The sequence below is a fragment of the Vanessa atalanta genome, chromosome 15, assembly GCF_905147765.1.
Source record: "Vanessa atalanta chromosome 15, ilVanAtal1.2, whole genome shotgun sequence".
Taxonomy (NCBI): domain Eukaryota; kingdom Metazoa; phylum Arthropoda; class Insecta; order Lepidoptera; family Nymphalidae; genus Vanessa; species Vanessa atalanta.
In genome coordinates this window covers 3,371,048-3,384,805 of record NC_061885.1, presented here as the reverse complement: position 1 = coordinate 3,384,805, position 13,758 = coordinate 3,371,048, and the positions used below count along the sequence as shown (strand labels likewise).

At 31.3% G+C, this 13,758-nt stretch overlaps 1 protein-coding gene across 1 annotated transcript; it reads left to right on the top strand.

The window, feature by feature from the left end:
- Positions 1–208: 208 nt before the first annotated feature.
- On the top strand, positions 209–4,524 carry LOC125069241 (laminin subunit alpha-like). Its single transcript, XM_047678666.1, has 2 exons — positions 209–247; positions 3,342–4,524. The coding sequence occupies exon 2, from the start codon at positions 3,360–3,362 to the stop codon at positions 4,422–4,424; it is 1,065 nt and encodes a 354-aa protein (XP_047534622.1). The 5' UTR covers positions 209–247; positions 3,342–3,359; the 3' UTR covers positions 4,425–4,524.
- The last annotated feature ends 9,234 nt before the right edge of the window (positions 4,525–13,758 follow it).

The window sequence follows — 13,758 nt, the reverse complement described above, 5'->3', positions numbered from 1 at the left end:
TAAAGAATTAATCAATTGTAAATATTGTATCATATGTAATTACTCATCAGGGTAAATCATAACAAATTACGTTCACACGGCACCTTGTTTGCGCACAGCGTGGTCGCACGACACTATGACTCTACACATTATCTTTGCACACGGTATGATGTATTTGTATATAAAGGCAGATATACTTTAATCTGTATGTAGTTATCAGTAACAAGTTATTCGTCATAGTTGAGAGACCTATCGACAGTGTTAAAGTGTAAGTATTGTTTATATATTATTATAGGCATATATTGTTTATTATTTATTTATATCCCAATTTCATCGAATTCGGTTTATTGGTTTGGATATGGAGTTACTTTTGAATTTATAATATTTGTAAATATATTGTTGTGTAACTAATTATTGATTAATTATTGATTTATTATATACCTCGAAGCATTTTCTTGAATACTTTTTGTAATATTAGCTTTAGCTTAAACACTTACAATATAAAGACATTTTTTTAATAAAAAACAAACCATACTTTAAACCCTTATTATACCGATCGAATTGAAATATAGTGCGGATTAGGCTTTCACTGTAGTTGATAGATTGTGATGGGTTCTAAATCAATCAATTGAAATTTGTTCAAGGCAAAATAAAAGCACTTTTGAATTGTCTTTTAAGATAACTGTATTAAACGTAAAGATACCAACGGTTCCGAATGTATATTCTACCGAAATAAAACCGCTGATAAACTCTGTATTTACTGTTTACCAATATTTGAATACAAAGTTATATACATTTATATATATTAAATCAATACTGAAAGTCAACAAGTATTTAACTAGTATTAGTACGCTTTATATCCATATCAATATTATAAATGCGAAAGTAACTCTGTCTGTCTGTCTGTCTGTCTCGCTTTCACGCCAAAACTACTGGACCGATTTTAATGAAATTTGGTACACAAATAGTCTTGAGCCAGAGAAAGGAAATAGGCTACTTTTTATTTGGAAAAAAGTGCTGTAAAGGGGTGAAAAGGGGGATGAAAGGTTGTAAGTTGTTGAAAACATTGTAATTTTTAGAACAAGAAGCATAAAACTTATATTTTAGGCTATACTAAAGAGGGAATTTTGGAAATTCTACCCCTAAAGGGGTGAAATAGGGTTTGAACGTTTGTATGGAAGTCAGTCATTTTTTAAGTTGGAAAAATAATACTTTATTTTTAGGATACCGATTAAAAATGAGTACATAAATATTTAAGCGTTTCTGCATATTCTACTCCTAAGGGGGTGAAATAAGGGATGAAAATATGTATGAAAGTCTTTAATTTTTGTAATTTAGAAACATGAAACTTTATTTTTTTGATACTGATAAAAAATGACTAGATATGTATTTAAGCGTTTCTAGATAATCTACCACTATGGAGTTGAAATAATTTGGAATACTGATTAAAAATGATAACATACATATTTAAGCGTTTCTAGATAATCTACCACTAGGGGGGTGAAATAATGGTCGAAAGTTTTTATGGGAGTCAGTCACTTTTTTAGTTAAAAACATGAATCTTTATGTTTGGAATACTGATTAAAAAAGAGTAAATACGAATTTAAGCGTGTTTTGATATTCTACTACAAAGGGGTTGAAATAAGGGTTGAAAGTTTTTATGAAAGTCCGTCATTTTATAAGTTAAAAATATGAACTTTATTTTTGGGATACTGATTAAAAATGAGTAAATACGTATTTAAACATTTCTTCATATTCTACCTCTGATGGTGTGAAATAAGGGATGTAAAATTTTTATCGAAGTCCGTCATTTTTTCAATTAAAAACATGAAATTTTATTTTTGTGCCACTGATAATAAATGATTTGATACGTATTTAAGCGTTTCTGGATTTTTTACGCCTAAGAGGAGAAATAGACGTTGACATTTCGTATACAGGTTAGTTTGGAAGACCGTCATATGAGTAGATACGTATTTAAGTGTTTCTGCATATTCTACCCCCACGGGGGTGAAATAAGGGTTGACTGTTTGTATAGAAGTCCGTCATTTTTGAAGATAGAAACATGAAACTTTATTTTTAGAATATAGATTAAAAATAATTAAATACGTATTTAAGTGTTTCTAGATGTTCTACCTCTAAGAGGTTTAATAGTGGTTGACATATCTTATATAGATTAGTCTGGAAGGCCGTCATTTTTTAGGTTAGAAGCATGTAATTTTATTTTTGTTTTTCTGATTAAAAATGAGTAAATACATATTTAAAGGTTTCTTGATATTCTACCTCTGAGGGATTGAAAGTTTTTATGAGAATCAACAATTTTAAGTTAAAAACATGAAACTTTATTTTTGTGACTCTGATTAAAAATGAGTAAATATATAATTAAGCGATTTTTGATATTCTAACTCTGAGGGGAGTGAAATAAGGGGTGAAAGTTTTTATGGAAGTCGGACATTTTTTAAATTAAAATCGAGAAACTTTTTATGGGATACTGATTAAAAATGAGTAGATACGTATTTAAGCGTTTCTGGATATTGTACGCCTAAGGAGAGAAATAGGGGTTGACATTTCGTATACAGGTTAGTTTGGAAGTCCGTCATTTTTTAAGGTAGAAGCTAGAAATTTTATTTTTGGGATACCGATTAAAAAGTTAAGTTGGTTCGCATTTATGCGTTTTTGAATATTTTACGCCTAAGAAGAGAAATTGGGTGGACATTTCGTACATAGGATAGTCTGGAAGTCCGTCATTTTTGAAGTGAGAATGAAACTGTATTTTTGGGCTACTGATTAAAAATGAATAGATACGTATTTTAACGTTTCTTGATATTTTACGCGTAAAGGGAAAAATAGGTGTTGACATTTCGTTTACAGGTTAGTCTGGAAGTACGTCATTAATGAAGTTAGAAGTAGGAAACTTTATTTTTGGGCTACTGATTAAAAATGAGGTGATACGTATTTGGATTTCTTGATTTTTTACGCCTAAAGGGAAAAAGTAGGGGCTGACATTTCGTATACAGGTTATTTTGGAAGTCCGTCATTTTGAAGTTAGAAGCATGAAATTTTATTTTTGGGCTACCGATTAAATATGCGTTGATTCGCATTTAAGCGTTTCTGGATATTATACCCTAAGGGCTGAAATACATACATCTTACATTAACGTAATATTTGAAGTTAATTTGTAAATATATTCTTATTCTACGCGAGCGAAGCCGCGGGTAACAGCTAGTCATCTATATAATCTTGAGTTGAATTATATAACTTTTTTTTTAACCAACGATTTTAATTTATGAATCGATGAGGTTAAAAATCTATGTATAGTTTTTGTACAAATTTATTCTATTTACAAATATCTTTTTCTATTACAGAAACCATTTACAACGAAAATGCCGTGCTGCAAAGTAACTATCAATAAGACCAGTAGCTGGGACATGAAGTGCGATAAGTCGGGATGCTTTTGCATTCCATCAAATGGCAAGAATTGTATCTGCGTATGTCTAGATGAACAAGATAACATCATTCGATGCGACGATTGTAAATGCGACAATTGTAATTGCAATTGTGAAAAAAGTAAGTGCGTGTGTATTCCAACAGACGGAAAAACTTGCGTTTGCGTGTGCCGCGATGGAGAAACTATCAAGCGTTGCGATGATTGTGCGTGTACATCAGACCGTGGAACTGGTTCTAAGAAGTGTGACAAGAATGGCTGCGAGTGCATCGCAACTGATGGAAAGGCGTGTATTTGCGTTTGTATTAATACCACGGGCAACGTAGTTCGCTGTGACGACTGCAAGTGTAACAGATCTTCCTGCAAATGCAATAAGTCTGGATGTGTTTGCATCCCAACTGACGGAAAAACTTGCGTTTGCGTGTGCCGCGATGGAGAAACTATCAAGCGTTGCGATGATTGTGCGTGTACATCAGACCGTGGAACTGATTCTAAGAAGTGTGACAAGAATGGCTGCCAGTGCATCGCAACTGATGGAAAGGCTTGTATTTGCGTTTGTCTTGAGGCCACAGGCAACGTAGTTCGCTGTGACGACTGCCAGTGCAACAGATCTTCCTGCAAATGCAATAAGTCTGGATGTGTTTGCATCCCAACTGACGGAAAAACTTGCGTTTGCGTGTGCCGCGATGGAGAAACTATCAAGCGTTGCGATGATTGTGCGTGTACATCAGACCGTGGAACTGATTCTAAGAAGTGTGACAAGAATGGCTGCCAGTGCATCGCAACTGATGGAAAGGCTTGTATTTGCGTTTGTCTTGAGGCCACAGGCAACGTAGTTCGCTGTGACGACTGCCAGTGTGACAGATCTTCCTGCAAATTCAATAAGTCTGGATGTGTTTGCATCCCAACTGACGGAAAAACTTGCGTTTGCGTGTGCCGCGATGGAGATACTATCAAGCGTTGCGATGATTGTGCTTGCAGATCGAATTGTGGAAAAGACTGAAACGTGTAACATGAAAAATTGTAAGCTGTAGTTTTATTATAAAATAGCGTCTTACTGTACGAATTACATTAAAATATTTTAGGCGATGAACTTTTTAATTGTAACATTTTCTTTATTATTTTTGAACATTTTTTTAATGGTTATAAATACTGGTAAATTTATATATAAATGTAGTTTTCCTGAAAGTTATACTTTATTTTTATGGTATCCTTATCCGTCAAGGATAATATCGAACGAGATTTTTTATAGTTATGAAATAATATTTTCAAAAATGTTTTATAGATTCTAAGTCAATTACATTTATGCAATTATATATAATTAATTATAAAAGACGAGGCAATTTATAACAAATAAAGTAGGGTTAATCACCAGCTTTTATATGGTTAAACGACTGTTATTAGTATATAAAACTTGTGGTCGTTCCGACATTCAAATTGTTGTAACTTCGAAGCACAAAGACTTCATACAAAATTACCCCTTTCATTTCCATTAAAGTTCAAATTAGCAATAATCTAACTTCAACAGATGAATCGTTATCAAATAAACCTGTGTTCCAAATTTCAATTTCCTAGACGTAATAGTAGGTTGTTCATATCAATGAACAACAATGTCTATGACTATCCAGTCACAATCGATTTATAAGTATAGATTACAAAAATTCTTATAAACGAAGTAATCACTAGATAACCGAGTTATTTTCCCGTAGCCTGGGGGATGAAGCGTGACCCAGTTTAAAGGTTACGCGTCCCGCCGCTTCTGTCCGTGACTTCCCGCTTTGTTGAACAAATCAGCGAGGGTCACATTGTTCCCTAATACCAAAGCATTATTATTAAGTCTTTTAGTTTATTGATAACTGAAGGATGCCACTATGACGCTAATACATTATTACTTAAATATGACTATAATAATGTATTATTTACAGAGAATTTTTATTTTATAGATGCCCTTTACTCCGTTTTTATATTAGTTATAGATAATATATGACGTAGAAACTTGTCCCGCCTTGTCTTTAAAAACATGACGTCAACATTGCTGACTTCACGAATGTCAGGGTTTGGATTTCTATCCATCCACGAAGGTATGAAATTAAACGCAGGAAATATTCTTCTTTGATTTATTCCAAGCTGAGGAGGTCCGTTTACTTCGACGGCTCGAACAAACCTCCCGATACCGGCAGGCGTTCGGCATTTTATAACAAAAATGGGTGGGGGTATTCACTCAATATAACACCTATTTATGGACGGTAAAACATTTTAAACTAATTTAACCACTCAAAATTTACTAAATATTATTAATTTAATAATCAAACAGTTTTCAATTATTAAAAATAATTAAAACATTAATTTCCGGGCACTTTCCTAACTGTATTTAATTTTAATTAATAAATTTGAAGCTTGTGCTAGAAACAATAATAACATAACACACAAAACATAGAGTTGAATTTCATACAATTAAAATTTTAGTAATTTCGACTGACTTGCTTTTAATTTAATTTGTAATATGATATTACTTTAGCATAGTTTGAACATATTCCAATAAAATATATTTAATTAAATGCAAAAAACTGTGTACGTATACTATAGTAAAAATCTAATGAGTATCGAGAAAAGATATTCCTTATTCCAAATGCGCAACATAACGTTCGAGATCTGTTATGCATATCGACTGAACTACACCGATTCACCAATACCCATAAAACAATATCCCACGGTATGGTTGTTAGTTGTAGAATTTGTAGATATTTATCTTCCCAAACTTATTGTAACCCTGATAAAAATAAACGTCCGTAAACTACTGACTAGAATTAAACTGCGTGCGGCAGGAATTATAAAAATATAGAGTACTATAAATTTGATCCAACATCAATGTTGGATCTAACAATAAAGTAATTTAGACTACAAGAACCATATCGTCCATATGAAATGCGGACGCCAAATAGGTCAACATAAACAATTTGAAATAATCTACTAACTAGTTACTATATATGTAGCAACTATTTAAACACTACTACGACATTTTTACTTACATTACATTTTACATTAGCAGCCCGTAAATGTCCCACTGCTGGGATAAAGGCCTCCTCTCCCTTTGAGGAGAAGGTTTGAAGCATATTCCACCATGCGGGTTGGCGGAATACACATGTGGCAGAATTTCGTTGAAATTAGACACATGCAGGTTTCCTCACGATGTTTTCCTTCACCGCCGAGCACGAGATGAATTATAAAGACAAATTAAGCACATGAAATTTCAGTGGTGCCTGCCTGGGTTTGAAACCGAAATCATCGGTTAAGATGCACGCGTTCTAGCCACTGGGCCATCTCGGCTCTTTCACATTTTTTCTTGTGCAAGCCAATCTGGGTAGGTACCACCCACTCCTCAGAAATTCTTCTGTTGTTTCCGACTTAAAGTGAGTGAGTTAGTGTAACTACAGGTAAAAGTAACATAACATCTTAGTTGTTGCCTGGAAGACGCCTGGTATGACATATGGATGCCTCGTAATCTATTTAAGTCCTTAATGTTCTTAATTAAATAAATAGGAATATATTATATAATTTATTTAATATTAAAAAGTCTAATGTATATTTAATAAAAACTTTACGTATACATTAAAATGACATGTACTTAGTTACTCTCATTAAATATAGAGCTATTTGGGGTAACATTGAATCGCTTTGATAATTCGCGAGTCGAGATTTTACGAGGCAGAGGAATGTGTCTGAGGGCGCTCGCTAAAATTCGCAGTTCATCGGTATTTAACGACAATAACTCTTGAATTAATTAAGTATTCTAGTGCCGAAAATTATATGAAACGCTGATGGAAGATGTCTTTGCGTATATGAAACAAGAATCTGAAATATAATACTGTAGATACCTCCTTGGAATATAGTTTTGAAATAACTTTACAATACAATTAACTATTTCTTAAGAATATATAATATATATTAGCTATTACTTTATTTAAAATATGAAACCTAATATTTTCGAAATAACGCGTCTTATATACAGGTTGCAAAGAGCAAAAGTATATTTATTTTATATAAGAAAACACTGTCTTGAGAAATAATTTAGCCGCCAAGTTCAGCTCTTCGGGCTCCCTCACTTCCTGTTGGCGGAGGACTTCCCGTTCTTGTCTCTTTGATGTCTCTACCAAGGCACGATTTCTTATTATTGAATGATATAGTTCCGACCCTTATCTTGTTACATATTTTACTTTTATTTAAAAGAGATTCGTGTAATTTTTTTTATTAAATGTTTAATACAAATGTGTGAGTAAATATATTCTAAGAAAAAAATACAAAGGAAGAGATCGCTATGTAGCGATAAGATCGCCAGAATTGTGAAACATATTTATGGTGTATATATTTATTTTGTCTATGTGGTTTACAATAAACGTTTAAAGTAAAGTATAGTAAAAATATACAAAAGAAATGGACGAAGAACATTAACAGTCTAAGTAAAAAATGATTTATGCATCATCACCGGTATGTAGACAGTTTAAAATTTGTTAATATAATGGTTAAAAATTCCGTATTAAATATAATAAATGATATTGCTTGATTTGATTGTGCGGAAAACCAAATGCGCGGTGGTCTTAGAATTATTATTAACTTTTAATTATTTTAAATTAAATAACATTACAATTATTAAATAATTAAATAGTATTTTCACATGTCAAAACCACGACATGTTACTTTTTTACTCTAATGTCCTTGATCCGTCTGGATACTACCTATCATCATATAGTCGACCGCCAAATAGCAGTAATAAGTATTGTTGTGAGCCAGTGTAACTACACACAAGCTAACTTCTAAGCTTCCAAAGTAAGGAATGGTAAATATTTTTACAGCGCCAATCTCTATGGGTGGCAGTGACGAGTTACCATGAGATGGCCTATTTGCCCGTGTGCCTAAATATATTATAAAGAAAGCCTTAGCCCAATCATACGTGTATATATTTACTTTAATAATAGCTTTCACTTTAAACATTATATAATTTGACACATTAATCTGGCTCTATCCGCTGAGCTATTTTAGTTCTACATGACGGTTAACTAATGCGGCAAGAATTATTCCCTTTGATTACAATCTTAATTATTTGCGCCGAGAATAGTTAACACATTAATTAACCTAAATACTAATCTTAGTGAGAGTGCTATTTGCATAATTGATGATTTAAATGTAACTTCAAATTATTAAGTATTTGCTAAAAAAGGGCAACATCTTGAAAATTTTATAAATTACCTGTCATTGTTTAAAAATTGAAACATATTTTTTTTTTAAATTAACTTAAGAAAATAATTGTTTTTAATTATCTTTAATCCGAGCAAAGATTTTACTTAACCAAAAAAAAATAACTTAAAGATTTAACTTTGAAACTTCGGAGCACTGAGAATGTTTTACAGAAAAACCAAATACTTTTTCTCTATTAGCCTGTATCAGTATTCAAAACTAGGTGTTCTAAATCTGTATCTTCATAGCTAGCCAGTAGACCATGGAGGCAGTTTTAAGAAATAATCTGAAAATTTTAAGAGATAATATTTCTAAAATTATATAATATTTAAAGAATAAAAAATAATAGAAAAGGTAATCATATATTCAAATATTTAAATATATTTTACTTGAGTCAAAAACCTTACGAAAAAACGGGAAAAATGCATTATAATTGTAACCCATTTAAAAACTGGGATTAAGTACTCAGAACGTACTCCAAGCTAAAAATATCCTACAGAGACGAAGATTATATTAAGTTTCCCCGTCCTCTTGTAGCATGTCGACGTCTTGAGGAGGCCCTCAGCCTACAGACATTAACGCGCTTAGCACGCACTCAAGACATATGTACACTTTAATTGTACCGCTTTTTCCTTTAAATCTTAACATACATTTCCATCTATAAATAAAACTTTTAATTTTTATTTCTCTATGTTAAATTAGCTTCTAATTAAATTAAATATTCCCGATGATGGTTTTATTCTATAATAAAAATAATATGTTTTGTCGAGTTTTTAGCTTCAACAAAAAATGTTCTATATTATTCGGATGATTTATATTTGTCCATTATGGTATTGATGATTTAGGGATACAGTCACTTGACTTCAATCGTGGTTTCATTAAATTTAATTTAAAAAAAAACTCGATTATTTGTGGAAGAACTTGGCGTCAGTCAAAACAAAACAATATCATTGACATAGCAATCGTTGGTCTCCAAATGTGAATTAAATATTTAAATTACAATATTTTTTATGCAGTTCTTAAAATTTCTTTACCGAAAAAAAAAAATACACTAAAGGCGTATGATTGTGTGTGTGTTTTTTTTTTAAATATAAGTTGAAAATAATATTAAAATTTCTTGCTCTATATGATAATGTAAACATCGAAAAATCAAGTCTTGACTATGTTCTGTTAAAATTTAAAAGATATTCTATATTCCAATCTCAGGCGGTTATCTGATCTCAAAAGACTTGGGAATTCTCGTGAGACGTTAAGGCAGTGCATATACGGGCCTCAAGCCAACAGCATTTTTATATTTCGTCAGCGCATCGATGCACTACGAAGGGACGAGTTTTCGGATGAAAATTCCATTGCGCATCATTATTTTCTAGTGGTTGACGTTTTCTAGAGTACTCGATCTTATATCCGACAGCTTTGTGAAAATCAATTTTGATAAATTAAATTTGGTTTTTACTCGAATATAAAGTACTTACTTATCCAATTTAAAACTATTACAAATAGAATAGCTTGTGGATTTGCAAAAATATGTCTATTAATATTTTGCTTTCTACGTAATTGCTTACTAGTATTTTCATATAGAATAAAATATAATATAGAATAAATAAATGAGATACTGGTCATTATTAATACTATCAATCTAGCCGTTAGATAGATAGAAGCCGTGGGACATAGCTAGTTAAGTTGACGGTATTTTTTAATTTTAGTCCTGTCTACTAGGCGTATTAATTTTTTACTGTTCTAAATGTTGTCTTTGTTCTTATCTTTTGTTAATGTGTTTTTGTAACTTACCCTATTTGAATTGTAATATACTCAAAAATATTGTTATTTGGTTTATTGCGTGTGATATAAAAACTTATCGAATATGATTCAACGTAGTCTGGTAATGGGATAACTGGTTATTCGATATCAGATATGTTATAACAAAGCCCAAAGTATAAGGTTTTAGGCACAAAAAGTACAATTAGCACAATACAATAAAAATGCTGAGAAAATTTGAGCTCCGATAATCAAAATTATGCGCTTAACTTTTCTAAAAATACACAACACTTGAAAATTTATATCTAAGCTCATTTCGAACAGAAAATCCGTACATCAGCGTCGTAAGAAGCGACAACCATCAATAATACAGCGGGTTATGAGATATGAGTGTTCAAAAAAGTGGAAAAACTGCAGTAAATCGTTTTTATTGCGTATTACGTTTCGTGTGCACCCTCTCGAATTAATGGCGCGAAAGAATTTACATATGAAACCTTCGCGTCAAATATTTAATAATAACACGTTTATAGTCGAGTGGAGACGATACGAAAACATGCGACCCGAATAATAAATCACTCTAGAACTAACTCATACTCGTAAACTTTAACCAGATAAACTCGTGAGCTAGGTAAGAACTTCGAAGTGAATTCTAAATATTTTCAAAACATTCGTTAGTTCATCATAGCTTACATACCTGTAAGTTGAAGGTAGTATTTATAAATTAAATTGCTTTGAGAGTTTTATTGTTAGCAGAATTCATTAAATTGTCGATAAGTTTTCAAAGTTCCTCGTAGTGAACCCAATTAGCCTTATAAGTATTATAAAGCGTTCCAATTCATAAATTGGCATTTCTTAAGTTCTATAAATATGTATATAATAGACATTTAAATATGTTAAATGTAGAAAACAAATGTTAATCAGTATATTAAGTTTTCCTATAGTAAGACAATAAAAATTAAAATATAAAATGTTTCTAAGACACTCTTGAAGACTCTTTGGAGCAAACAGTTGTTTAAAATTTTTAAATTATTCAATCAATAGAAAGATAATTGTAATTTTTGTATTTTTTATGCCTTAAATTTTAGGTTACCTTTGTTAAATTAAAGAATTCAAAGTTAACTAAAAAAAGAATCAAATACCAATTTCATGTTTACATCTAAAACAAGGAATTACATTAATATAGTTACGTGATCAGAATGTAAATTTAAATTAGGCTTTGTGTCTTCTACCGTATTTGTATTGAAGAAAAATTAGCATAAAAAATACTTTGACTATTTTTAAAATAGATGTAGAAACTTTTTACTTGAAATGTTACATGCTTTGATTAAAGGCTTATTTTTTATAATTAATTTATTTTTAATTCAAGAAACTACGATGACTATAAAAAATATTATCATGGTTAGTTGTAGTTATATTATGAAACAGATAACATACACGATATTAATAAAACGACCATACCCTGTACCTTGATTCGCGTAAATTTTTAATTTAATTTAAAAAAAGTCGTATTTAATCGTTATTGATACGATTAAAATTGTATTTTAAAAAAATAGTTAAATATAATTATCGATTTCAACTAGTTATAGAAAGGCAAGACTTTTCTGCAAGTATTCATAAAAAAAAAACAAAAACATAAAATCCCGAATAAATATTCGCATTTCAATTATATTAATTATATAAATAGTTATGTATGTATGTGTATAGGGTTCGCAGTAAAGGTATAAATGTAAGAGGTCACAGAACGGTCGGTAGATGCCCGATGCCCTACTTGCGGATGCAAATAATATTTTATGAGGTATCGGAAAGTGCTATAACCTCTAGGTTTTCTCATTTGAACTTTTACGATATCAAATATTAACTTCTTAGCTTGGAAGACCGTGTACGAAGAGATCATTTATAAAATTTTACACATAAATATTAATTCATATATTAATTCATAAAGATAGCGAAGTGAAATATTAATACGTAATCCTCATCAAAATAACTCCTTTTTAGATTTCCTTCTGTTAATAAAAATAATAATTCCCGTAGGATACTTCGCCTTCGTCTATTATGAATTATATCCTGTATTATTACGGGATCTAAAAAAACTTTATAATTAAAATCCAAATCAATTTGCTGTAACAGTGTCCAGAAAAAACAAAGACACTTAGGTACTAAAAAGGCAAATATTCGCTATAATAATCTCGCTCATATGTGATTATAATGTTGTGGAAAACGGCATTGTCATTACTATATTGTATTGTCCAAGCACAATAATGAAAATCATGAAAACACTTATTAAATTGTTTTGTCTGTCTGCACAGGTAATTATTCGACACGTGTGCTACCAGTAGGTAGCCATTGTTTGTGTAACTGTGTTCCATGTTCTTTGTTACAGACTGTTTATTTATATTTTTCGAAGAGCTGGAGTTTACATACGAAGATTACGGTTAGGTAGTCACTAACGATCAGGTGACCGATACGCTTAATGGCGTTCTAAAGTAAATTAAAAACGTTGAACCTGCTGAATCGCTCCTTCCGACTCTATGATCGAAAAATCGATAAGTTGTAAATATTTAAGCTTTAAAAATATTGTAACCATAATTCTATTACCCCATTTCCGATGGTTTCCTTTATGATACGGCGTAAATTGACTAACTACATAAAATTGAAGATGCTATAAAAAAAATGAAACCGTGAATAATTTTTTTTTTTTTATTTAGGCGCAGAGTCCGTCCCCCTCTCTTTGGGGGGTGCCATGGCACCGCTTGCGCACACAACCGTGACGCCGAGGGCGTGCCCGCCTATGCCTCCAACGTAGTAACTCAATGAAATCCACCAAAATAAAAAATAAAAGAGACTACATTTCTACAGTACGGGCTTATTTACTTTAAACTTAATAGTAAATACATATAATTATAGGTAACATTTAACAATTTTCCACTGTAAACGTTAAGTTCCCCGTAAAACCATTTTATTAAGTACAAAATATTTAATTTATCCGGAGACCTTTATGTCACAGCTAAAGTATACTTAACTTGTAAAAATGTTCATACTATATTTTTATAAGAATTTTTATTCTCGGTGGTAATATAATTCCGCAAGCTTTGTATCGAGCGTAATTATTTTTTACGATCGTCGTCGCGCCGCTCTGTACACATTTCTAGCTATTCAATAATAACTCTCATACTTTTCTTATTCAAGTAAAGCAATTTCTAAAACTTATTTCAATAGCAATCCTGCTTTGTCTTCATAATAATTTCATCCCAATAGGTTTTAATGTTTATTTGGTTAATGATCATAATTAAAGATTCCAATTTTCCGATAAATCAGACTAATACTTTATGATACATTTTACTCAACTAACG

Bases quoted from the DNA above. Each gene is read 5' to 3' on its own strand.
- LOC125069241 (XM_047678666.1), top strand. From the start codon at position 3,360: ATGCCGTGCTGCAAAGTAACTATCAATAAGACCAGTAGCTGGGACATG.